The following is a 27108-nucleotide window of genomic DNA, read 5'->3' on the forward strand; positions in this document are numbered from 1 at the left end:
CACTTTCTATGTTTCAGTGTTTACAGCAGAAGACTCCAGTGACATCGTCTGTACAAATTGATAAAAACAATGTCCTAAGTAGTATCAGCATAACAGAAAGACGTGTCAAAATGTATCGATAAACCTAACGTAAGCCAGTCACCCGGGCCTGACACGATCTCACCCCGCGTCTTAAAAGAAGCTACATGCGAGTTAGTTGAAACTTTAACTTTATTGTTCAATAAATCCCTGTAGTCCGATACAGTACCTTATGAGTGGAAGGTCGCTAACGTAAATCCGATTTTCCGAAAAGGCAGTAAATCTTTACCATACAATTACCGGCCAATTAGCTTAACCTCAGTCGTATGCAAAATGCTAGAAACACTTATAAAAGAGAAGCTTGTTAGAGGAAAACAACTTACTCAAAAATACTCAACGTAGCTCCCATAACAAACGCTTTTCTTTGACGAACCTCTTAGACTTCTGTTATATTTTGAATCAGTATGACGAAAGTAAAGCGGTAGATATAATATATCTTGATTTTCAAAAAGCCATTGAAAAGTGCCCCACAAACGTTTACTGATTAAACTAAAATCGCACGATATCCAGAGCGACGTGTTGAGATGGATAGAAAACTTATTAAACAGCCGTAAACAAAGATTAATTATAAATGTAATAACATCCAAGTGGACTAACGTAAGTAGCGAGGTGCCATAGGGGTCAATTTTAGGGCCCGTTCTCATCTTTGTTTATATAAACGACATAGATGAGGGTGTTACCGGTATGATATCGAAGTTTGCTGATGACACCAAAATAGCGAATACAATAGTCTCAAATGAATATGTAAATGAAATGCAGAACAATCTAGGCAAGTTATCAGACAAATCTGGCAAATGAGTTTTAATGCAGATAAGTGTAAAGTGCTTGATATAGGATATCGAAACGAGAAGGCAAAGTATATTATGAGTGATACCCAGTTTAAAAGTATAAACCGGCAGGAAGGGTACTGTGGAAGAGGGAAGAGAGGGGTAAGAAGAAAAGTATTATTATTGGTTACAGAGCAGTGAAAAAGAAATGGAGAAACGATGTACAAGATGCTAAGATAGCTTGAGATATCTGAAGGGTCGAATCGCTATGCTGTTTTACCTAAGATGAAAATAAAAAGTAGATATGAATATGATATGAGTACTGGTAGATGTAATAGAAGAAAGGCGATTAAGGTAGCTATTAACTAATAAAATGATGGATAGGAAGAGAAGTTTCAAAATAAGGGATATTAAATACGAAGAAACTAGAACGAAAATTGGTGAGAGAACAAGTGTTGCGTTTTTTAGCGATTAAAAAAAAAAAAAGTGACAGTAAATGTGACAAACGTGGGAAGAAAATACGTAATAGAAAAGTGAAATGCAGAAAGGAAGAGGAGGGTATAATTATTAGAAAGTCTTGCAAAGGGGAGAGAGAGAGAGAGAGAGAAAGAGAGAGAGAGAGAGAGAGAGAGAGAGAGAGAGAGAGAGAGAGAGAGAGAGAGAGAGAGAGAGAGAGAGAGAGGGGGGGGAGCCAAGCGTAAGTGAGGGGATACGAAAGTGAAGGTTTTTGTTACAGAAAGGAAATAGATAGAGCATTTTCTAGACACCCTACGCACGATTTTCTCTTTTTTTCATTAGTATAACATCTAGAAAAGAATACCCTGCTTTTTTTTTTTTTTTTTTTTTTTTTTTTTTATACAGTATAATGATCCATGTCAACTGGGTTTTTTTGTTATTTTGATGAGGACGTTTGTGGCAGTTTGATGTGATATTCACTTCGTAACTCTTGGCCTGCCTGATGCTGCTGCAAAAGATATAAAATTAACTTCTATCTGATTTCATCAACACACCAGCCCATTTACAAGGTTGGAAATATAACATTGCGAACAGGAGAAATAAAGATGACAAATGTATGAGTCACCAAAAACTCGTTTGGTTAATGTATGTATTTGAACTTTAATAATATAAACTTATACGTCATTTAAACCAAACATTTAACCAATGTGGATAAACTGTGCACTAATATATATATATATATATATATATATATATATATATATATATATATATATATATATATATATATATATATATATATATATATATATATATATATATATATATATATATATATAAGTTTGACGAAAAACCTGTATTAATTAATGTAGCAAACGAGTACGAGTTATCTGGCGCTCCATCCACCCACGCAGTGCCAGGCGCAGGCGCCCTACCACCTGTGTTCAGGGTTCAGCTCAGCTCCACCATGGCAGCGAGAGCACCAGAAAAGGCGGCGTTGTAATCACACGCTACCTCGTTGTGTACGTAATCCATTCGATCGTCTTCATAGGAACCATCCTGCAAACAAAATGGAGGTTCAGGTTACTATGAGGGACACACACGCACATGACACTGCACGCCATAAATTGCCAGTCATTTTCCACAGAAAGTAGTCCAGGACAGATATGGAGCAATTGTAATATAATTCATTACACATTTTAAGAGTACTTATAATCGTAACTGAATTTTTTTAGTTTTAAGTAATTATTTTCGTGATTGCAATTAAGAATTACATCATAATTACAAGTGTATTTTAAACATAAGGCATTAAAATTATATCATAGAAACACTGGAGAGAGAGAGAGAGAGAGAGAGAGAGAGAGAGAGAGAGAGAGAGAGAGAGAGAGAGAGAGAGAGAGAGAGAGAGGCGGGGACGGTTTCATGACTTTTTACACGAAGTTAAACCTTCAGTACGCGTTGACTGTTGAGTCATGATTCACATACACACCACTATCTCACCCGCCGGCACCAGATCCAGTAGCAGAGTTAAGATAAGCAAGTAGACAACACTCCTTCAATTCGGTGTTACACTAAGAGGCAAGAGTCAAGGCGAGTTATTAATCACTAGTGACTGGACTCTCGAGTAAAGGAATGCATAACATAAAGTAGAATAAATGCTGTAAATATTTTTTTCTCAAAACTCAGCAATTAAATATAATTGTATTTTTAAAATAAAATATGTAATAAAAATTAAACCGAAAAGTATGCCGGTTGTAATTACAATTATGATTAAAATCTGAAAATAGTAAAATTAAGCAACAGGAACTTTATATAATATTTTTTCCAATTTTCTTTTAATTGTAATTGAATACTAACGTCATCAATTACATTATATAACACGATCTTTGTCTTTGTCAAGCAGGTGTTATTTTCCAACTCTTTTCATTGCAAAACAGTAGAAAATATCCATTATTCCTGTCAAACTTTGCTTTTGTAATTTTTTTTTTTTTTTTTTTTTTTTTTTTGTCCAGTATAGCTAAATTTCACCATTTCTAACAGATGCTGTCACAGAGGACTTTTTTTTGCTCTTGTCTTGATGAACTGACCACATGTGTAGCAGAATGCATCTGGAGAATGATTGCAACCTCTTGATGCCATTTCACCTCTTGTGATGTGTCTTCTCAGGCAGCCAAAGCAGAACTGATTGGTGGTCTGCAAGCCCCTACGTTTATATTGCCAAGCAGTGCTCTAGAATATTCTTAGTCTTTCTAGAATGTGTTCCAAAATGTTTTCAGTCTTTCTAGAATATTTTTGAACCTACTTTAGAATATTCTGAATCATTCTAGAAAATTCTTGTAGATTCTAGAAAATTCTTGATACTTCTACATATTTTACTGTATTCTAGAAAGTTCTAGAATATTCTGGAAATGTTTACATTGAACAGGATGTCCTAAAATGTTCTAGAAACTTCTAAAAGTGTCTGGTAGAACATTCTGGAAGATATGGGAAGATTTCTGAAATGTAAGCAGATTCTTCTAAATATGAGAAATTTCCTGCTAGATCTGGTCAGTTCAAGAATGACCTTATTAAAATAAAAAAATCTTTAGAACATTTTGTATTCTTTCTTTCATTGTTTTAACTTATTTGCAATAATTCAAAAGCAATTAGATAAGCAATTGAGATTTTGCAAAGGTCATTACCTGACATGAAAACCAATAGTAACCCATACTATAATGAAATAAGGCAAAAATGTGAATTCATCCTTCTAACCACAAAAGCAAAGTTTTAGGATCAAAATATTTTTTTCCCTATTTAGTTTAGATAGAAATAACTGGGAAATTATGGGTTGGGGCCAAAGACAAGACAAAAGTGAAATTTTATTTCACTGTGTTATAATTGCAATCAAACCTAATGTTATTACTCCAAGCCTGGTCCAGAAGTGCCCAACTCTCCTCTCAAACATTGGCTAAAGCTTGAAAAGTCAGGTCTTGAACAAAATTGTCATCACCAAGCCAAGAATTCCGACCTAGTCAAGAACCAATGACGTTACCATAGTTATAACAACAACAACAACAACAGCAACAACAACAACAGCAACAACAACAACAACAAGTATAATAATGATAATAATAATTATTATTATTATTATTATCATTATTATTATTATTATTATTATCATTATTATCATTATAATAATAATGATAATAATAATAATAATAATAATAATAATAATAATAATAATAATAATAATAATAATAATAACAATAATAGTAATAATAGTAATTTATTCAAAATAAAAATAATAGTAAATGAATAGAAAAATATATAATAATAATAATAATAATAATAATAATAATAATAATAATAATAATAATAATAATAATAACAATAACAATAATAATAATAATAATAATAATAATAATAACTAATTAATTAATTACTAAATAAATGAATAAGTACGCAACTTGTATTTGCATGACTGCACTCACACAGCAGCCAAACAGTTCATCCTGCTGCACTCACCTCTCCAGGCCCGCCTACCAGGGCGCCATAGAGCACGTGGGGGTTAGGTCCGGGTTGCATCTGAGCCCAGTTGGTGGTGCAGGCCGCGGGAGGCCATGGGCACGAACTGATAAAAGATAAGCGTAGGAAATTTATCTCTTTTTTTGTTTACTCAATGGACTATTCATATATATATATATATATATATATATATATATATATATATATATATATATATATATATATATATATATATATATATATATATATATATATATATATATAATTTTTTTTTCTTTCTTTTTTTTAATACTCATGGCTGAAAATGTAGATCAGACACCTGGAGCGGTGGTGGGGCCTCTCAGGTGGGTTGGCACCATACCCCACCACGTAGGAGCGGGAGCCTTCCCCTAGGAGTTGACCGATCTGCCCAGTTGCCCACGCTCTATTGTCAGCAGCCTCAGCAGAGTCACCATACTTCGCTTCCTGAGAGAAACAAGACGAGCTATTCACAGAAAAATAACTCGCTAACATGGTCAAGTCTGCCCTAGCAGTGAACACAAGCTTGTAAGACACAGCAGTTCACACGAACATTTGCAATAATGGTGATTTCTCTCTTCTTAACATGAAAACCTTCGGACAATTTAATACTGAGCAAAAAATAGTCAAAAAGGAAGGAGCCACACACACACACACACACACACACACACACACACATACACACACACACACACACACAACACACACACACACATTATATATATATATATATATATATATATATATATATATATATATATATATATATATATATATATATATATATATATATATATATATATATATTGTAATGTACAGCGAGATAAAGCAACATAAGATGGAGAAAAGTAAGAATGAAAGAGAAAGAATGATAATAAACGGAGAGAGAGAGAGAGAGAGAGAGAGAGAGAGAGAGAGAGAGAGAGAGAGAGAGAGAGAGAGAGAGAGCGGTTGGGGTTGGGGGAGCAGCTTTGATTGTCTGAAAGGCAGGTTTTTCTCAAATTCTAATGATTCATAGGGAAGTACAGATCTCTGATAGAAATAAATTTGCTTGAAATTTAGATTGTATATGCAGAAAGAGAGAGAGAGAGAGAGAGAGAGAGAGAGAGAGAGAGAGAGAGAGAGAGAGAGAGAGAGAGAGAGAGAGGGAGAGGTGTTGTGTGGGGAGCGAGGTAGTTATAGCGACACTTAGGCTCCAATCTGATAACTGCCCAATACAAGGTTTGGCAGCGCCGCATGCCGGGGAATCTGCAGAAAGGACAACGCCTAAATGTTCAATTCAAAATGATCGGACCATAAGTATTTAGCTGAGTAGTAAACTTTACTCCCTCCCCAGGTCCTTACAAGGCCTATCGCCCAGGAGGCAGTAAACAATTCTACTCGGCTTGCTGCTATAACACTCTGTTGGGCAGTGGGAGGACTGTCATGGTGGGTGAAAGCCCAAAGGGGTATCATACCTTGATCATATGCGTGTTATTGTGTGTTAACTGTTTTTCCTAGGCATGGTTGTCGATTCTTCTGCAATTGTGGGTGTTAAGTGTTGTTTTGAGTATCTCCCTTGTCTGTGGGTAGGTCAAATGTCAAATAGACTGGCGACCTCATCTTAGTGTGACCTGGAGTTACGATTGTCATGAAAAGGGTGCAGGAGTCACAAGGAACCCTGTACATCCGTTTTTGAGCCCTGCACTGAGTCCACGTAGGAGGTGGCTCAGTGAAGCTAGTCCAGGTGCAGCAGCTTGGTGAAGGGGCTGGGAATTGTGGTCGTAACAATGTGTGTGTGTGTGTGTGTGTGTGTGTGTGTGTGTGTGTGTGTGTGTGTGTGTGTGTGTGTGTGTATTTTTCTCTCTATTTTCTTTTTTCCTCTTTTTTTTTTTACCCAGAGTGCAATAAATGCAACATTGGCGGCGTGTCTGTTGGCGCCCCACATGTCCAGAAAGACGAGGCCGTCCGGAGTGTACTTGGCGTCGTTCTTGAGGAAGGTGAGGAAGGTGTTGAGGGCAGTCTTATACTGGCTGTTGGTTGGGTCAAGCATCGACCCCAGTGCCTGGAATATGTACGAATGTCACTAGAGATGATTTTCTATTTAAGCTTTTCCTGCTGTGGGACCCAGTTGTCCCACGTATTTTTGCTCTCACATGCACTAGAGAGATAGAGAAAAAAAAAAAAAGCCAAATGTTACTGGTTCTTACAATGAGGAGTCTTGTTGAAAGACTTAGTACCTAGCCTCCAGCAGGGTAGTACGAATTCATATCAGTCAAAATGTGTTCAGTATCAACCTCAACTTATATTGCGAGTGGTAGCAGCCTTATCCCAGTATAGTGATAAGACATCGTTCTCATTGAAATTTACTACATTGAAAATTTAAAGCCGTTCCCCAAGTTTCTTTTCTTTCTTTTTTCACTTTGTTCAAAGTATACCTGGCCTTAAATTTCAAAGTAATTCGCTCATATTTCGGGAATATCACATGAGAATCAACTTCACTCAAGACTTACAAACGCTCCGGCACTCTTGTCATCCCAGGAGAACTGGGTGACGTCCCCACCCAATTCAAACTCGTCCCAAGCATCCTGAGCTTTCTGTAGGTATCCTGAGTCTCCCGTAGCGCGGTTGAGCCACAGGGCAGCCCAGCACAGCTCATCTCCATACCCACTCCACGACCTGAGATGCATTGAAAAGAATGTTTTACTAATGAAGCTGCTCTTCCTCGTCCAGACTGAGAATGTTCTTGTAGAAATGCAATAAATCCGTATCAAATCATTTAGAAGACAAGGGAGCTCTCAAAAGATACAAACTATTTCGGAATAAATATACGGAAATAAAAAGGGATGTCTACATGAGTTTTGAGAGCAGTTACAAATAATAATGAAAACTATATCATAACTTTTCATCGGCACCAGTAGGAACAATAAAAGTAATAGTAGCAATAGTAGTAGCAGCAGCAACAACAACAATATCAACAGCATCATCATCATCATCATCATCATCATCATCATCATCATCATCATCATCAACAGCAGCAGCAGCAGCAGCAGCAGCAGCAGCAGCAGTAGCAGCAGTAGCAGCAGCAGCAGCAGTAGTAGCAGCAGCAGCAGCAGCAGCAGCAGTAGTAGTAGTAGTAATAGTAGTAGTAGTAGTAGTAGTAGTAGTAGTAGTAGTAGTAGTAGTAGTAGTAGTAGTAGTAGTAGTAGTATAAGTAGTAGTAGAAGTAGCAACAGCAGCAGCAGCAACAGCAGCAGCAGCAGCAGCAGCAGCAGCAGCAGCAGTAGTAGTAGTAGTAGTAGTAGTAGTAGTAGTAGTAGTAGTAGTAGTAGTAGTAGTAGTGATAGCAGCAACAGGAGTAGTAGTAGTGGTGGTAGTAGTAGTAGTAGTAGTAGTAGTAGTAGTAGCAGTAGTAGTAGTAGTTGTAGAAGTAGTAGTTGTAGAAGTAGTAATGGTAGTGCTGGTGGTGGTTGTGGTGGGAATAGTAGAAGTACACAGTAAGGAATTGTACAAGCATTGTGAAAGAAGGTTAGAAGGATACAGTGAAAAAAGAAACATCTGGAGAAACGTCTGGAAAACCACGTAAGTATAACTAGAGAAGAATGGTGGTGGAGGGAAGACGTAAAGAATGCACTGAAAAGAAGAAAAAAAAAAAAGAAGAAACAAACAAACAAACAGTGGGGGCAAAACAAAACGTGGGAGGATAAGCTGGAATGCGCAGGAGGAAAGAAGTTGGCACGGAAAGGAGTGGCGGGGGCTAAGGCTGAGGCATATCGTTATATACGAAGAGCTGGAAACACCGAAAGGAAATTAGAGAATATACAAGATAGCAAGGAGTAGAAATAAGGCAACAAAGGATGTAACCCATGTGAAGCAGATGAAGGATGCAAATAGTGTGGTGATATGATATGACACTACAGGAGAGATGGAAGGAATACTTTGAAGACTTGTTGAATGAGGAGAACCCCACGGGATCTTTATGATGATGGAATACCATACGCCTATCTCACAAGATGTATAGAGAGAGCAGCAGTGGTAAGAGCACTCGAAAGAATAAGAAACAAGATGACTGGACCGGATGAGCTGCCAGTGGAGGCGTGGAGGGCCCTGGGAGAAGTTGGGGATGGATATGTTGTGGAATTTAATGGGCAAGAGAGAGCAGCAGGAAGAGATACCAGATGAGTGGAGGGAGAGTATATTGGTAGCTATCTACAAGGAGAAAGGAGATGTACAGGAGTGTGGCAACTGCCATGGAATTAAAGTACTATCGTACACAATGAATATCTGGGACATGATACTAGGCGAAAAGCTGAGGTTGCAGGTGGAGGTGTTCAGAAGTCAGTTTGGATTTATGCCTGGAAGAGGAACAACGAACCCAAAGTTCATATTGAGAAAAATGTTGAAAAATATAGAGGAAAACAGAAAGAAATCCATATGGTATCTATAGACTTAGAGAATGCCTATGATAGAATACCGAGGTAAGAGCAGTGGAGATGTTTGAGAGAGAGGAAGGTACCGGAAAAAAATAAATAAATAAAAAAAAAAAAAAAATATATATATATATATATATATATATATATATATATATATATATATATATATATATATATATATATATATATATATATATATATATATATATTTTTTTTTTTTTTTTTATGTAGGAAGGATACTGGCCAAGGGCAACAAAAATCTAATAAAAAAAAATGCCCACTGAAATGCCAGTCCCATAAAAGGGTCAAAGCAGTGGTCAAAAATTGATGAATAAGTGTCTTGAAACCTCCCTCTTGAAGGAATTCAAGTCATAGGAAGGTGGAAATACAGAAGCAGGCAGGGAGTTCCAGAGTTTACCAGAGAAAGGGATGAATGATTGAGAATACTGGTTAACTCTTGCGTTAGAGAGGTGGACAGAATAGGGGTGAGAGAAAGAAGAAAGTCTTGTGCAGCGAGGCCGCAGAAGGAGGGGAGGCATGCAGTTAGCAAGATCAGAAGAGCAGTTGGCATGAAAATAGCGGTAGAAGATAGCTAGATATGCAACACTGCGGCGGTGAGAGAAAGGCTGAAGACAGTCAGTTAGAGGAGAGGAGTTGATGAGACGAAAAGCTTTTGATTCCACCCTGTCTAGAAGAGCAGTATGAGTGGAGCCCCCCCAGACATGTGAAGCATACTCCATACATGGACGGATAAGGCCCTTGTACAGAGTTAGCAGCTGGGAGGGTGAGAAAAACTGGCGGAGACGTCTCAGAACACCTAACTTCATAGAAGCTGTTTTAGCTAGAGATGAGATGTGAAGTTTCCAGTTCAGATTATAAGTAAAGGACAGACCAAAGATGTTCAGTGTAGAAGAGGGGGACAATTGAGTGTCATTGAAGAAGAGGGGATAGTTGTCTGGAAGGTTGTGTCGAGATGATAGATGGAAGAATTGAGTTTTTGAGGCATTGAACAATACCAAGTTTGCTCTGCCCCAATCAGAAATTTTAGAAAGATCAGAAGTCAGGCGTTCTGTGGCTTCCCTGCGTGATATGTTTACCTCCTGAAGGGTTGGACGTCTATGAAAAGACGTGGAAAAGTGCAGGGTGGTATCATCAGCATAGGAGTAGATAGGACAAGAAGTTTGGTTTAGAAGATCATTAATGAATAATAAGAAGAGAGTGGGTGACAGGACAAAACCCTGAGGAACACCACTGTTAATAGATTTAGGAGAAGAACAGTGACCGTGTACCACAGCAGCAATAGAACGGTCAGAAAGGAAACTTGAGATGAAGTTACAGAGAGAAGGATAGAAACCGTAGGAGGGTAGTTTGGAAATCAAAGCTTTGTGCCAGACTCTATCAAAGGCTTTTGATATGTCCAAGGCAACAGCAAAAGTTTCACCAAAGTCTCTAAAAGAGGATGACCAAGACTCAGTAAGGAAAGCCAGAAGATCACCAGTAGAGAGGCCTTGACGGAACCCATACTGGCGATCAGATAGAAGGTTGTGAAGTGATCGATGTTTAAGAATCTTCCTGTTGAGGATAGATTAAAAAACTTTGGATAAGCAGGAAATTAAAGCAATAGGACGGTAGTTTGAGGGATTAGAGCGGTCACCCTTTTTAGGAACAGGTTGAATGTAGGCAAACTTCCAGCAAGAAGGAAAGGTAGATGTTGACAGACAGAGCTGAAAGAGTTTGACTAGGCAAGGTGCAAGCACGGAGGCACAGTTTCGGAGAACAATAGGAGGGACCCCATCAGGTCCATAAGCCTTCCGAGGGTTTAGGCCAGCGAGGGCATGGAAAACATCATTGCGAAGAATTTTAATACGTGGCATGAAGTAGTCAGAGGGTGGAGGAGAGGGAGGAACAAGCCCAGAATTCTCCAAGGTAGAGTTTTTAGCAAAGGTTTGAGCAAAGAGTTCAGCTTTAGAAATAGATGTGATAGCAGTGGTGCCATCTGGTTGAAGTAGAGGAGGGAAAGAAGAAGAAGCAAAGTTATTGGAGATATTTTTGGCTAGATGCCAGAAATCACGAGGGGAGTTAGATCTTGAAAGGTTTTGACATTTTCTGTTAATGAAGGAGTTTTTGGCTAGTTGGAGAACAGACTTGGCATGGTTCCGGGCAGAAATATAATGTGCATGAGATTCTGGTGATGGAAGGCTTAAGTACCTTTTGTGGGCCACCTCTCTATCATGTATAGCACGAGAACAAGCTGTGTTAAACCAAGGCTTAGAAGGTTTAGGACGAGAAAAAGAGTGAGGAATGTACGCCTCCATGCCAGACACTATCACCTCTGTTATACGCTCAGCACACAAAGACGGGTCTCTGACACGGAAGCAGTAGTCATTCCAAGGAAAATCAGCAAAATACCTCCTCAGGTCCCCCCAACTAGCAGAGGCAAAACGGCAGAGGCACCTTCGTTTAGGGGGATCCTGAGGAGGGATTGGAGTGATAGGACAAGATAAAGATATGAGGTTGTGATCGGAGGAGCCCAACGGAGAAGAAAGGGTGACAGCATAAGCAGAAGGATTAGAGGTCAGGAAAAGGTCAAGAATGTTGGGGGTATCTTCAAGACGGTCAGGAATACGACTAGGGTGTTGCACCAATTGCTCTAGGTCATGGAGGATAGCAAAGTTGTAGGCTAGTTCACCAGGATGGTCAGTGAAGGGAGAGGAAAGCCAAAGCTGGTGGTGAACATTGAAGTCTCCAAGAATGGAGATCTCTGCAAAAGGGAAGAGGGTCAGAATGTGCTCCACTTTGGAAGTTAAGTAGTCAAAGAATTTCTTATAGTCAGAGGAGTTAGGAGAGAGGTATACAGCACAGATAAATTTAGTATGAGAATGACTCTGTAGTCGTAGCCAGATGGTGGAAAACTCGGAAGATTCAAGAGCGTGGGCACGAGAGGAGGTTAAGTCATTGCACACATAAACGCAGCATCCAGCTTTGGATCGAAAATGAGGATAGAGAAAGTAGGAGGGAACAGAAAAGGGGCTACTGTCAGTTGCCTCAGACACCTGAGTTTCAGTGAGGAAAAGAAGATGAGGTTTAGAAGAGAAGAGGTGATGTTCTACAGATTGAAAATTAGATCTTAGACCGCGAATGTTGCAGAAGTTAATGAAGAAAAAGTTGAGGGGGGTGTCAAGACACTTAGGGTCGTCGACGGAAAGGCAGTCCGACCTGGGGACATTTATGGTCCCCTCCCCAGATGGGGACTCCCAGGCTGGTGTAGGAGTCGCCATGATTTTAAAATTTTTTAGTGAAGGGTGTGTGTGTTATTAGGTGCTTGTAGTTTTGTGTGGAGGAAGAGAGTTGTCTTTAGAGGGCAGGCTGTGACTGCCCCCTTGTGTTGTGAGACACAAAGGGAAACGTTCAGTGAGGTCACGGCTGGGTTTAATGATAAGTTCACAGCACCCCCTGAACAGTGCTTTAGACCTCACTGGGAGTAATTATCGTTTCGGCAGGTGTCTACTGCCTATATATATATATATATATATATATATATATATATATATATATATATATATATATATATATATATATATATATATATATATATATATATATATATATGTAAGACTGGTGAAGGAAATATAGAGAAATGTCAAGGGAAGAATATTAAGTTGGATGGAGAAGCTGGAGAGACGTATCAGAAGTAATGTACGATAAGAAAAATGCCTGTGAAATTACAAGGAAAGGTGTACAAAACAGCGGTAAGACCAGCAATGACGTATCGGGGGAATGCAGCACCTATGAATAAAGCAAATGAGAGGAAGATGGAGGTAGCTGAAATGAGGATGTTGCGATGGATGTGTGGGGGTGACAAGGGAAGACAGGACCAGTAATGCAAGGATGAGAGGAACTCTGAAGGTGGTGATGACGAAGAGGACACAAGAGGTGAGATTTAGATAGTACGGGCACGTCATTAGGAGCAATGGACGAAGTAATGAGAAAAGAGCACCGGAGATGGAAGTGCAGGGAAGAAGAAGGGGAAGACCCAAGACATGATGAAAACATTACATTGCAGCGAATATGAAAAAGAAAGGACGAAATACCAACATGGCAAGCAAAAGAGACCGGTGGAGGTGTCTCATCACACACAAGCTCGTTTAAATCTTGTATAAAACTAACGAAAAAAAAAGAGGAAGATTGATAAAAGAAATAGATGAAGTTTTAAACATTTATTATGTTTCTATGACAGGCGCTCAAACAGCATAGGAAAGAGATGATCAGGTCAGTTAACTAGATATCTAGAATTTAAGAAACTGTTGAATGTGCATTACATTACACACACACACACACACACACACACACACACACACACACACACACACACACACACACACACACACACACACACACACACACACACACACACACACACACATACACACACACACACACACACACACATGCACACACATACCTGTAGAAGCTCCCTGCGTCGGTGATGGAATCGTGGTACAGTCCCCGGTATTTGTCAGCAAAATCGTAGAGGTCTTCTGCCACCGTCAGCAGCTGGCTAGAGTAGGATGAGTCCACTTCCTGTAAGGCAAGGCACAGCGACCATTCACCTGTGTCAATCAACATAAGGTCACCGAACCTACAATTACAGTGCACTATTTTGATTTTTTTCTGAAGTTAATATTCATTCATGCGTGTTACTAAATTTCAAGGCATTTCACCACGTAATTTTGGAATTGCTTTTAGACTGTTTCCTTTACGAACTCGCATCTTCATGGGTATTTTTTATCAGGTTTGTTGCCCTTGGCCAGAGGTCCTATTACATAAGAACAATAATAGTAATAATGATAATAATAATAATAATAATAATAATAATAATAATAATAATAATAATAATAATAATAATAATAATGATGGTGATGATGATGATGATGATGACAATAATGATAACAACAACAACAACAACAACAACAACAACAACAACAATAAACAATTCTTACTACGTACGTATACTGTTTCATTAGCATCAAAAAAAGATCGTAAATTTTATAACGTTAAAATACGCCATGCTACACACAAATGTTATATGACATGCCATGAACAGACCTTGAAGGCTATAGAGGCAACAGCCAACGCGGCCGCCGTTTCTGCTGCCAGTTCAGACCCTGTAAAGGAGACAACCGACGATCAGCTGCCATTTCGTACTTGGCATAAAAGATAATCTTCTGGCAACTCATTACCATAAAAGTATATTGCAGTTGTTTAGATTACCAGATCCCATCACCTAAACACGTCCAAGCGAGGAAGCGGTGCATACACCCACCTGGGGCCGAGGCATCGATCTTCATGGCGGGACGTTCCATCGTCATCTCCTCTGGTCGGCCCCAAAAGCTGTGGTCAGGAGCCCCAGCGCCCACCTGATCCAAACACATTATCTCGTTAGCCTCTATTACCAGGCACGGATAACTGCTAAGCACCATACTTCCAATCCATGTAACAATTTAGCAATACTATGCATATTTCTCATCACACAATTTTAAGATTTCTATGCGTGTACATTGTTTTTTTTTTTTTTTTTTTTTTTGGTCGGGGGTGAAGAACACAGTAAAAGAACATCTTAAGTATTGCCCACCTGTCCATAAAACTCGGTAGCTTCCGGGTACGCCTTCAGGAAGTAATCCGTCGCCCATCTCACCGCCTCGAGGGCATTCTCTGTCTGGCCTGTGTGCGTGAACAACTACTACTCAGAACAACGTCGGGGGTAGTGATGGCTTGACGATACTCTTTGTGTTAGTGGTGACAGTAGGAGAAATAAAGTAGGTAGAACCGTGGGAGTGAAGATTAATGTAGTGAAAGAAGCCGCAGCTGATGCAAGCTAGTGCTGATGTAAGTAACAGCAGCGGCTGAAATGAATGTGTTGGAAACTAATGGCGATGGTAGTGGAGAGAGAGAGAGAGAGAGAGAGAGAGAGAGAGAGAGAGAGAGAGAGAGAGAGAGAGAGACTCACCTGCTGCCTCGTATCCATCTGCGAAGTCAATTATGCCCCAGGCCAGCATGGTAGCGGTGAAGGCCATGGGGAAGCCGAACTTGACGTGGTCTCCAGCTGGTGAAAGAAAGATCTCAACTATTTTCTTTTTTTCTTTTTTATGTGGGCTGTCTCCCCTCCGTCTATTTATTTATACTTGATTACAAAAATACTAGAGCAAGTTACATACTACATTACAGAGTTAAAAGTAACTTTAAATGACTAAAGGTAATATTATTAGTGTTTCCAATCTAGAAGCCAAACAAATTCACCCACGCCAACAAAACAGGCAGTCATTTATCTGTTCTTTTAAACCCCTGCAGGGTAGACACTTTCAGGTCCACCTGTGTGGCTAATATAGTGTTCCACCAGCCAACGTACGTGTTTACGTACTGTCTCTGGTGGTGCCATGTTCTACAGTGGGGCTGCAAGAGTTCTTTGGGTGCGTGGGTGACGGTTTGAGTGTTCATTTGAGCCTGGCGGGGTGGCTGTCGAAGTGCCTGTAGGTGGCTCACGCGACACAAATTCACCTTATATATGACGGCGATTCCCGCCACGTCCCGCCGTTGTTGAAGAGTGTGGAGGTGTGGCTCGTGGCCGGCGTTGTTGTCTCTGATGAGCCGCGCCGCCCTCTCCTGCGCCTTGTCCAGGAGGGCGAGGTGTGTGCGGACAGTGCCACCCAACGCCAGGCACGCGTACTCCATCGAGGATCTAACTTATGCTTTATAAAGCACTTCTAGACCCTTGCCGTGCAGGAGCCACGATATCCCCTCAGAGAGGCCAGCTTTCCCGAGGCCTCTCTGGCAAGCTGATCGATGTGGATCCTGAAGGTCAACCCACGGTCGTAGGTAACCTCCCAGCACTTCCACCTCGTCTTACGGTGTCAGCGTCTCCCCGTGAAGTCGAGACACAGAGCTGGCCTCGATCTGGAGACGACTAGCAGCTTCGTTTTGTGCGGTGCGAATCTCACCTGCTGCCACGCGTTGCCCCAGGCTGTGATGCACTAGCCTATCGCGGCAGTTCAGAGAGAAGTGAAAACGGCCTTGGCAATATTCACACACCCACAGGCACTGTTCCTCAGTGGGTCCTTGACGCTTACACTGAGGACACCTTCCCTGCCACGCGCTGCCCCAGGCTGTGATGCGGCTCAGTGTGTTACTGAGCTGTGACACAGCGGCGGCTTCTTCCCTGAGCCGGAGCTGTGGGTCAGCGTGAGATCATCCGCGTAGGCCCTGGTGCTGGGGAGAAGGTGCAACAGGCCGTTTATATACTGCCGCTGCTGCTGCAGCCTTGGTGGGGTAGCCTCTGTAGTGGCTGACGCCTTGGTTCAGATGCCGCTTCCCCCCCCACCCCCAAAGGTTTTGTTGTCACTTCGTGCAGCACTTTTTCCGCCAGCGTCGTCGGCGGGATGGCCCGTTTATCTGCGGGCTACCTTGCTGAGGACGATGCTGCTGGGGGCAGAAGTCCCTCTCCGTCTCACTCTCGTGGCTGACGTTGATGGCAGTATTTTCCCTGCTTGCTGGGGGTGTTTCCCGCTCCTCCGCTGATGAGGGCAGAGAGGAAGCTTGGGATGGAGAGGGGGAGGGATTAGGAGGCAGAGGGGAACCTGACTCCCCTGGGAGTTGCTCCTCCTTCCTTAGGTCACTCAGGTCACCCTCGGTTTCCTGCTCAGCGAGCACTGTGAGGGGAGGGGAAGTAGCTGGGGTGCCACTGCTTTTAAAAGCTACAGAGTCATTAATTCCTGCCTGGGCATGTAGCTGCCCTGTGTTGCCACATTTAAAGTCTCCTCGCCTAGACAGTCCGTGTGGCAGAAGTTGGGACAGGCCGCCGTGGAATACCGTTTCACTGTTGGAGATGATCCCATGCGGCCACAGACGGCACACCAGGAGGCAGGGAGGTAGCCACTGATGCCGCTGAGCCTCTCAATAAGGTGCCCTAAGCACTCAGGCACCACCACTAGTAATATCCGAGCAGGAGATATGACTGTGTAGAGTTGGTGAACGGACAGGGGGAAAGGCAGGAGAGGCAGGCAGGCGCATACTGTATGGTCAATTTCGTTAACTTATCCAATACGAGAGTCTTAACTCTACAGGCCACTCCGTTCGCGGATGGTAGCCAACCGTCTGGGTGTTACACATGGCGTGTGCATTCCCAGAATCCTGTTGGGGGGGATCCCCGGCAGGTAGGTTTTCCCATATCCAGGTGGTTTGCCCCGGCGCTTGCCTTCACTGGCTGGCATGGGGATCCCCTCGGGTGGCCATGGGCAGCAAGACTGGTGGTTGGAATCCCCACCCCTGTAGCCTCCTGCCTCAGCATTGTGCCGTTGAATAAATGAGGTCACGCCCAGGGAAGTCACCTCCACGTAGTGTGTGACGACATACGTAGCGTGGGCACCCGAGCGTTCTGAACCGAATTGGCGGTAGGACGCGAGGGTGTGCGTGATGCTGTATGACTCTCTTCAGGTGGTCAACTTAACAGCTTCACTGATCCGGAGCTCCCTGTCCGGTTGTGGTTCTCTATCCTGTCCGGGCTTGGGAGCCGTCAGTCTGCATTTGCGAAGGTCACTCGCTCACTGCTACACTATGATTCACTGCACTCCACTATTTATGCACTTAAGAAGATCACAATAGTACACTTCACTTTACTCACGTTTTGCTACTAAGGAGTGTATATTAGAACCCGTAGCAGGATGTGTGGCGATTAAGAATACGCAATATACATGGAGCTTCTGTCCCACGTCCTTCCCCGTCCCCGTCCCCGTCCCGTCCCGTCCCGTCCCCTCCCTCCCTCCAAGCCTCCCTCCCTCCCTCTCCCTCCCTCTCTCCCTCCCCCTCTCTCTCTCTCTCTCTCTCTCTCTCTCTCTCTCTCTCTCTCTCTCTCTCTCTCTCTCTCTCTCTCTCTCTCTCTCTCTCTCTCTCTCTCTCACCGTCATAGTAACCACCAGTCAGGTCGAGCCCCACATCTCTGCCGTCATCCAGGGCCGAGTCTCCCCGCCAGGTGATGCGCTGAGTGGCTGGCAGAGGCCCGGACCTCTGCGCCTCATAAAACAAGTAGGACATGCACAGCACCTGTACGCCGGGAAATCATAAGGGATTTACTCTTCCCCCGATATTGTCATGTTTCTCTGGTAGGTTCTAGAGGCACAATATAGTACAATTATTTATCAGTGTTCTTTTGAGATGATAAAATATCTGGTGCAACACCCTACTCGTATTCCTGACTGTCTTGGAGATACGCCTAATATTCTTGACCTTTTTCAAACCTCTAATCCTTTTCCTTATGCTGTTACCCTCTCTTCTCCGTTGGGCTCCTACGATCACAATCTCATATTTGTATCTTGTCCTATCGCTCTAATCCTTCCTCAGGATCCCCCTAAGCGGAGATGCCTCTGGCGTTTTGCCTCTGCTAGTTGGGGGGACTTGAGTAGGTATTCTGCTGATTTTCCTTCGAATGACTACTGCTTCCGTGTCAAAGACCCGTCTTTGTGTGCCGAGCGCATAAAATAGGTAATAGTGTCTGGCATGGAGGTGTACATTCCTCACTCTTTTCTCGACCTAAACCTTCCAAACCCTGGTTTAACACAGCCTGTTCTCATGCTATACATGATAGAGAGGTGACCCACAAAAGGTACCTGAGCCTTCCATCACCAGAATCTCATGCGCTTTATATTTCTGCATGGAACCATGCCAGATCTATTCTCCAACTAGCCAAAAACTCCTTCATTATTAGAAAGTGTCAAAATCTTTCAAGATCTAACTCCGCTCCTGACTTCTGGCACCTAGCCAAAAAACATCTCCAATAACTTTGCTTCTTCTTTCCCTCCTTTATTTCAACCAGATGGCACCACTACTATCACATCCATCTCTAAAGCTGAAATCCTCGCTCAAACCTTTGCTAAAAACTCTACCTTGGACGATTCAGTGTTTGTTCCTCCCTCTCCTCCACCCTCTGACTACCTCATGCCATCAATCAGAATTCTTCGTATTAATGTTTTCCATGCCCTCGCTGGCCTAAACCCTTGGAAGGCTTTTGGACCTGATGGGGTCCGTCCTGTTGTTCTCCGAAACCGCGCCTCCGTGCTTGCCCCTTGCCTAGTCAAACTCTTTCAACTACTTTTCCTTCTTGCTGGAAGTTTGCCTACATTCAGCCTGTTCCTAAAAAGAGTGACCATACTAATCCCTCAAACTATCATCCTTTTGCTTTAATTTCCTTCCTATCTGAAGTTTTTTAATCTATCCTCAATAGGAAGATTCTTAAACATCTATCCCTTCACAAACTTCTATCTGATCGCCAGCATGGGTTCCGTCAAGGCCGCTCTACTGGTGATCTTCTGGCTTTCCTTACTGAGTCTTGGTCATCCTCTTTTAGAGATTTTGGTGAAACTTTTGCTGTTGCCTTGGACATATCAAAAGCTTTTGACAGATTCTGCCATAAAGCTTTGGTTTCCAAACTACCTTCCTACAGCTTCTATCCTTTTCTCTATGTAACTTCATCTCAAGTTTCCTTTCTGACCGTTCTATTGCTGCTGAGGTATACGGTCACTGTTCTTTTAACTCTATTAACAGTGGTGTTCCTCAGGATTCTGTCCTGTCTCCCACTCTCTTCCTATTATTCATCAATGATCTTCTAAACTAAACTTCTTGTCTTATCCACTCCTACGCTGATGACACCACCCTGCACTTTTCCCACGTCTTCTTGTAGACGTCCAACCCTTCAAGAAGTAAAACAGTTCATGCAGGTAAGCCACAGAACGCCTGACTTCTGATCTCTCTAAAACTTATGATTGGGGCAGAGCAAACTTAGTATTGTTCCATGCCTCAAAAACTCAATTCCTCCATCTATTAACTCGACACAACCTTTCAGACAACCATCCCCTCTTCTTTGATGACACTCAACTGCCCCCTTTTTCTACACTGAACATCTTCGGTCTGTTCTTTACAGATAATCTAAACTGGAAACTTCACATCTCATCTCTAGCTAAAGCATCTTCTATGAAGTTAGGCGTTCTGAGACGTCTCCATCAGTTTTTCTCATCCTTCCAGCTGCTAACTCTGTACAGAGGCCTTATCCATCCATGTATGGAGTACGTTTCACATGTCTGGGGGAGGGTTGTTCCACTCATACCGCTCTTCTAGACAGGGTAGAATCAAAAGCTTTTCATCTCATCAACTCCTCTCCTCTAATTGACTGTCTTCAGCCTCTTTCTCATCGCCGCAATGTTGCATCTCTTGCTATCTTCTACCACTATTTTCATGCTAACTGCTCTTCTGATCTCGCTAACTGCATGCCTCCCCTCCTCCCGCGGCCTCGCTGCACAAGACTTTCTTCTTTCACCACTATTCTGTCCACCTCTCTAATGCAAGAGTTAACCAGTATTCTCGATCATTCATCCCTTTCTCTGGTAAACTTTGGAACTCCGTGCTTGCTTCTGCGTATATATATATATATATATATATATATATATATATATATATATATATATATATATATATATATATATATATATATATATATATATATATATATATATATATATATATATATATATATATATATATGTGTGTGTGTGTGTGTGTGTGTGTGTGTGTGTGTATTACAAGTAACAATCAGTGCCGATAAATTATATGAGATTTATACTTCTTTCATTGTTCATTGCCACGCCCCTGTGCGACGAACAGCGATACAGTTTCAAGTAATTCATCGGTGCCCTCATGAAAGGATGAAATAATATTCCTGCAAATAACAGTTTGTGCCTATTTGCCTGAGAAATAAGGCATGGCAGACGTGAGTAGGGGTAGCAAACACTGCCAGACAAGGGGATGGAGTAACCGGAATGTAGGTACTGCATATTATGTAGAGCTGGAGTTTGGCCCAAGAGCGGATGAAAGAAAAGATTACCCATCAGATGTAAGGAAAGTGGACTAATGCATTTCACTCTTACTGCAGAGGAAGTATTGCATACTAAATATAAACACCTTGAAAGACAAATCCAGTTAGACAAACTCTCCTGATCACCTTCCCGTCAGTGCGATTATCATCATGCACTGACCTCACATGGCGAGGTGATTGCTCTGTTCGTTCTGGAGAAAAAAAAAAAAAAACTAACAAAATATCGCAGAAGTGGTAATAGAATGGTAAGCACCACACTCTTTCTAGAAGCTGACGAACTTTTTTGCTAAGTGTAGTACCCTACGATGGTAACTGATTTAGTCGGCGTATGTTAAGCTGCTTCTTCCGCCGCAGGAGAGGCGGCTCATCGGTGCACTCGTAATATTCTTGCCACTTCCCAAAACTTTTATATCTACGAAAGATATTTTCAGTCACATTATTAATCAACCTTGCCATAAGCTGGTTTTCAAAAATATTAATACAAAAACATCAATATCAAAAGTATTAACCTTCAGGAAAACGGTGAAAAATATATAAAGTATAAGAGCTCCCGCACGTGAGTAAAGACATGTCTCCAGTGGCGCGTGTCAACTGTCACATGACGAGTGTCAGTTAACAATAAGGTTATTATTACACAATTCTTCTTAAGTGTTGATAAACGTTAATATTTAGATAGTGATTTCGTGTGTGTGTGTGTGTGTGAGTGTGTGTGTGTCTATATATATATATATATATATATATATATATATATATATATATATATATATATATATATATATATATATATATATATATATATATATATATATATATATATATATATATATATATATTTTTTTTTTTTTTTTTTTTTTTTTTTCTTTTTTTTTTTTTTTTTTCTCTCTCTCTCTCTCTCTCTCTAAGGGCAAAGTCAATTGACAATGTGATTGAAACTCAGATATAAAAGAAGAAAATTGGCAAAGTAGCAGTAACACAGAGTACACCAACCAGCTATCCCGCAGAGGGTAGAAGGGAAGGGGCGTGGCTTTAAGTATATCAGGTTAGCCTGCAGCGACCTCATTTGTTTTTACTCTACTGTACAACACTGACTTCTACTGACATGCTTTCGAAATTGTTTGCCAAATGCACTATCTTCTGCCGTCACATTTATGAACTATTTATTGTAACATTGCCCTCTATCCCTCTATCAGCTAGCTTACAATTTTACTTAGTGACCACACTACCCTCTGGCGGCGGATATGCCGTTCTATAGATGGCACCAAGGATTCTACACAAGTCTTATACCTTCCCTGGATGGCACTTTGGTAAAATATACTTATACATCACGTTACCAAACGAACCTTTGTTCGCTCATCTTTGGGTGGTTCCGAACAAAGCATGTAATAATCTCGCGCAGTAACAGTCAATATACCAATAGACATGAAAATTATTCCAAATTATTCCATGTCTACAATATATCATAAGAATCGGAGAACTGGAACAGATTTAAATTAGATGTAGAATCACTTGCAGTATTGAAGAAGACTCACTTGGCTGTAGTCATACGGCGTCATGCCAGTAGGTAGACAGGGATTTTCCAAGGGTGGGTGAGTGGTCCACGCCCCGGTCCCATCTGTCAGGAGTAGCCAAAGAGGACCACGTGAGCATAGGTGGGCGTTATAGCGATAAATTATCGATAGTTTATAATGATAACAATATCGGGTTATCAGTTATCCGATAATCATTTTTCCTACGTTGGTGATTCATCGGTATCGCCGATACTTTTGGTTTCAAATTAGCGATAATCTATAATTTTATTTATTTATTTTTTTATTTTTTTGAACATGAACATGTTGAAGTTCAATTTTTCAAAATTAAATGTAGTTATTTTCCTGAAAACAGTACTTTTCATAAGTGATGAGACAACATTAACATTGAATTTGAAGTTTTTTCGAAGATTTTTCTAAGTTTTCTAAGATAAATATAAAAATAAAGATTTGGATTTATCGATTTTTTTTTTTTTTTTCATGTAAAATATCAATATCTTTATCGCTGGTATCGGAATTTTGGATTTATCTATTTATCGGTTATCGGTTATCTGCCGATAAATTTTCCAGTTATCGTTATCGATTTATCGGTTATCATGATCCTTTTTTTTTCGTAATCGCGCCCAGCTATGCATGTGAGAGAGAGCAAACAATGGTGCTGGTGGGTGAGGACATACATTGAAAAGGGTCAGGAGAGGTAGAGGAAAGAGTGAAATATGTCACTATATATATAAATAAATAAATAAATATATATATATATATATATATATATATATATATATATATATATATATATATATATATATATATATATATATATATATATATATATATATATATATATATATATATATATATATATATATATATATATATATATATATATATATATATATATATATATATATATATATATATATATATATATATATATATATATATATATATATATATATATATATATATATATATATATATATATATATATATATATATATATATATATATATAGTGACATATTTCACTCTTTCCTCTCCCTCTCCTGACCCTTTTCAATGTCCTCACCCACCAGCACCATTGTTTGCTCTCTCTCACATGCATAGCTGGGCGCGATTATATAATTCTAAGAGCGTTGAGCTAATGCTTCCAGATCTGTAGTAATGCTGTGCATGAAAAAGGACGTTTTGTTAGATATGATGAGCTGTTATCAAATATCTCAGGACTTACCACACACGTCTTCTTCGTTCATGATGACCGCCACAGCTATCGGCTTATTACCCGTATACTGGACGTGGATATCGAATTCAATTAAGTCATTAGCCTCAGCAATGAGCTCTGGGTTGGTGAGTGTGAAGTGAGTGCTGTCAGTAGACTCAACGTGGCCCTGCCAGTACTGCATACAAAGAGAAGCAAAGGCTATTTTTTTGCACAATTTCTTGAAAAAAGACCTTCTGCAATATAAATCAACCAATATATATATATATATATATATATATATATATATATATATATATATATATATATATATATATATATATATATATATATATATATATATATATATATATATATATATATATATATATATATATATTTTTTTTTTTTTTTTTTTTTTTTTTTTTTTTTTTTTTTTTCCAATGAACGAGTAGGCATAAAACACATATATTCAACAGCGGCGAACACTTGAACACTTACATCCAGGGTGTCCACCGGATTGTCGAAAGTAATTAAGATCGTAAGGCCTTGGAAAGGGACGGTGGTGGTGATAGAGAACTGAGCGTTGTAATTCCCAGTCCACTCATTCTCGATACTTATCACCAGACACCCCTCGCCCGCCGTCCCTGTGAGGGACATAGATAGGTTATCAGTATTTTTAGTTAACCATATCCACTTTCCTCGTTCTAAGAAAGACTTAGTCACCTGCCTGAAATGCAATAACTGGAGTGATGGAGAACAAAAAATCCCGATTAAGATGGATGCAGAAAGACTTAGAGGAGGATGAATAGGAGATGTGGAAAGAGGAAGATATAAGATGATGGAACGAAAAGAAGCAGGAGAAAGGAAGGCTAAGTTTGAATCGTTAACTGAATGGAAAATATTCTGCTAACTCCTTGTAATCACCTAGTATAGAATAGCATAGTATAGTATAAATATATATATATAGAGAGAGAGAGAGAGAGAGAGAGAGAGAGAGAGAGAGAGAGAGAGAGAGAGAGAGAGAGAGAGAGAGAGAGAGACAGAGAAAGTAAATAAATAATAAGCTGAAGATTTAAGCTAATAGTAAGCATTTATGGCCATAACATAAAGTATAGTGAGAATAGTGAGTGTGGGTACTATGGCACTAGGTATTTCTATTCGTAGTTGGCGTATCTGTTAGGAGGATGGAAATTAAATGTTAGGTGAAGGAAGTGGTCATGAACCTCACCCTGAAAAGCTGTGCTTACTTTATGAGTATCATGGAGAAAGAGAGAGAGAGAGAGAGAGAGAGAGAGAGAGAGAGAGAGAGAGAGAGAGAGAGAGAGAGAGAGAGAGAGCAGGGAAAGCATCCAGAGTTTTCTTTTCTTCTCTTTATTACTTGCAACGTTTCACCGTCACAGAAGGCATCTTCAGGCTAAAATATATGATTATATTTAACACAATATAAAAAGATGTAGTTTTAAAAATAAAGGCACAAAATAATAACAAGTAAGGGGCACAATAAAAAGTAAAAACAAAAAAATCGACATACGTATAACGGTGGAGCAATAGTGATATGTGTTGCAAAATCTTAAATCTAAAACAAACCTGGTATGCCTTGCTGGTAGAAGGGTGAGGATTGACAGAGGGTGGTGTTGTGACGGCGAGACTACTAGCTCAGAAGCCGAAGCTCCGAGCAAAGGTTTATAAAAGGTACAGTTGGGATGATGATAATTGGTTATTTAATTCAGGTTTTAAGTGTTTAATATAAATAAATGACCTAATAAATTAATTAATAGATAAATAAAAACGTGTACTAAGATTATATGTATTATTTTAATGATGATTGGATTTGTTGTTTGCGATAAGCACATATAATCTATCGTTCTTTTGATGAGTTCATATCACCGGTTAAAGTATCTGTCGTTCTTTCAAGAAATCTTACGTACAGATAAATGTCTTTGTCGTTCGTTTAATGAATTATTTGCACGGATAAAATTATCTAACATTCTTTTAGTTAATCTTTAGCACAGGTAACAGTATTTATTGGTTTATCATATTCTTGGCACGGATGAATGTACATATTATTCTTTTGATGAATTCCTAGAACGGGTCATGATATACAAAGGCCAAAAAGCTCGGACTCCTTTCGTTTATTTACATTATATTATGAAATCTCTTTGTAGCTTAATGCAAGAATTTTAATAACAATTTCAGCCTACTTTTTTTTTTAATATAGTTTCTAATTTGTCACTCATAAACAACCTTTCTAAATAGTCCTGGCAGTTTCTGCATTTTTGCCTAAATGAATCCACCATGATGTGACTCACCGCTTGATACACAGAATATTCCAGCGATAATACCCAAAACTTAAAGAGATTAATTTCTGGGTCATTCGAGGCATATTTTCCTCAATATAAAAAATAAAAAATAAAAAAAAGACCTGTAATCAACCATTAAAATGTCATTTGACCGACACCTGTCACTCTCCCTCCTCTAAAGTTCTCGCCACCTCTAGAAGGATTTGCCCATCCTCTACCGTCAAGCAAAATCCGATGACTGACATGGAGAATTTGCCAACACTTTATCATCCTTCATGCAGAGGGATGGCACTGGCTTCGGGGTGTAACCCACTCGCATTGCGAGATAGGGTGACACAAGTCGGTCCGACAACTTTATAATGGTTGATGATCAGGGCTTTATTAATTTCAGAGGAAAACATGCTTAGAATAACCTAAAAATTCACTCAAGTTATGCACATTGTGAATGGTCTAAAATTTGCCTCAACTTTCTTGCTTTTAATATGAAAGTTTTTTTTTTTTTTTAATTCCCAAAAAGTAGACCAAATTCCTTAGGCAGTTTGATTATGAAGATGAGGAATTGCATGCATTGTTATCTGCAGTACCTGTGAAAACACATTATTATCTTGTTTACTGTTTATGAAAGGTTCAGGATCTTAAGTTCTTGTTCCTCACCTTTGTCTGTTCAACGAGGCGCAGGAAAGGCCGAAATTCGTTTTCTTCATATCCTTGTCTCAAAGGAGAGAAAGAGGAAAAAATATCTAAAACTATATGTAGTAGTGTAATACAGATAGTAGTAGCTATAATTGTAATAGTATACACACACACACACACACACATACACACAGCACCTGTGTGCAAGACGGAGAGCGTGAGTGCCAACAAGACCAATTTGGACATCTCTATCTCGTTGACAGACTACGAACATTTTCGTCTCGCCTTCTTATAGGTGGTCGG

General features: G+C 40.1%; 1 protein-coding gene across 1 annotated transcript; it reads right to left on the reverse strand.

Annotated features, from left to right (window-relative positions):
- Positions 1-1914: 1914 nt before the first annotated feature.
- On the reverse strand, positions 1915-27084 carry LOC135100465 (endoglucanase E-4-like). Its single transcript, XM_064003389.1, has 15 exons — positions 27003-27084; positions 24371-24516; positions 23903-24068; positions 22679-22761; positions 18187-18328; positions 15243-15338; positions 14868-14956; positions 14559-14652; positions 14342-14400; positions 13698-13816; positions 7316-7481; positions 6700-6867; positions 5125-5270; positions 4806-4911; positions 1915-2360 (listed from the first exon to the last, which is right to left on the reverse strand). The coding sequence occupies exons 1-15, from the start codon at positions 27049-27051 to the stop codon at positions 2253-2255; spliced, it is 1737 nt and encodes a 578-aa protein (XP_063859459.1). The 5' UTR covers positions 27052-27084; the 3' UTR covers positions 1915-2252.
- Positions 27085-27108: the final 24 nt, after the last annotated feature.

This window comes from Scylla paramamosain, chromosome 5 (assembly GCF_035594125.1).
Source record: "Scylla paramamosain isolate STU-SP2022 chromosome 5, ASM3559412v1, whole genome shotgun sequence".
In the NCBI taxonomy this organism is placed as follows: Eukaryota; Metazoa; Arthropoda; class Malacostraca; order Decapoda; family Portunidae; genus Scylla; species Scylla paramamosain.

What these genes read in the sequence shown, in the direction of transcription:
- LOC135100465 (XM_064003389.1), bottom strand. Translation starts at nt 27,051, where the DNA reads ATGTCCAAATTGGTCTTGTTGGCACTCACGCTCTCCGTCTTGCACACA. An exon ending in ACAAGAGTGCCGGAGCGTTT is followed by an intron (nt 6,868 to 7,315) that starts GTAAGTCTTGAG and finishes TACATATTCCAG; the next exon opens with GCACTGGGGTCGATGCTTGA. An exon ending in AGGCCCCACCACCGCTCCAG is followed by an intron (nt 4,912 to 5,124) that starts GTGTCTGATCTA and finishes ATCTTTTATCAG; the next exon opens with TTCGTGCCCATGGCCTCCCG.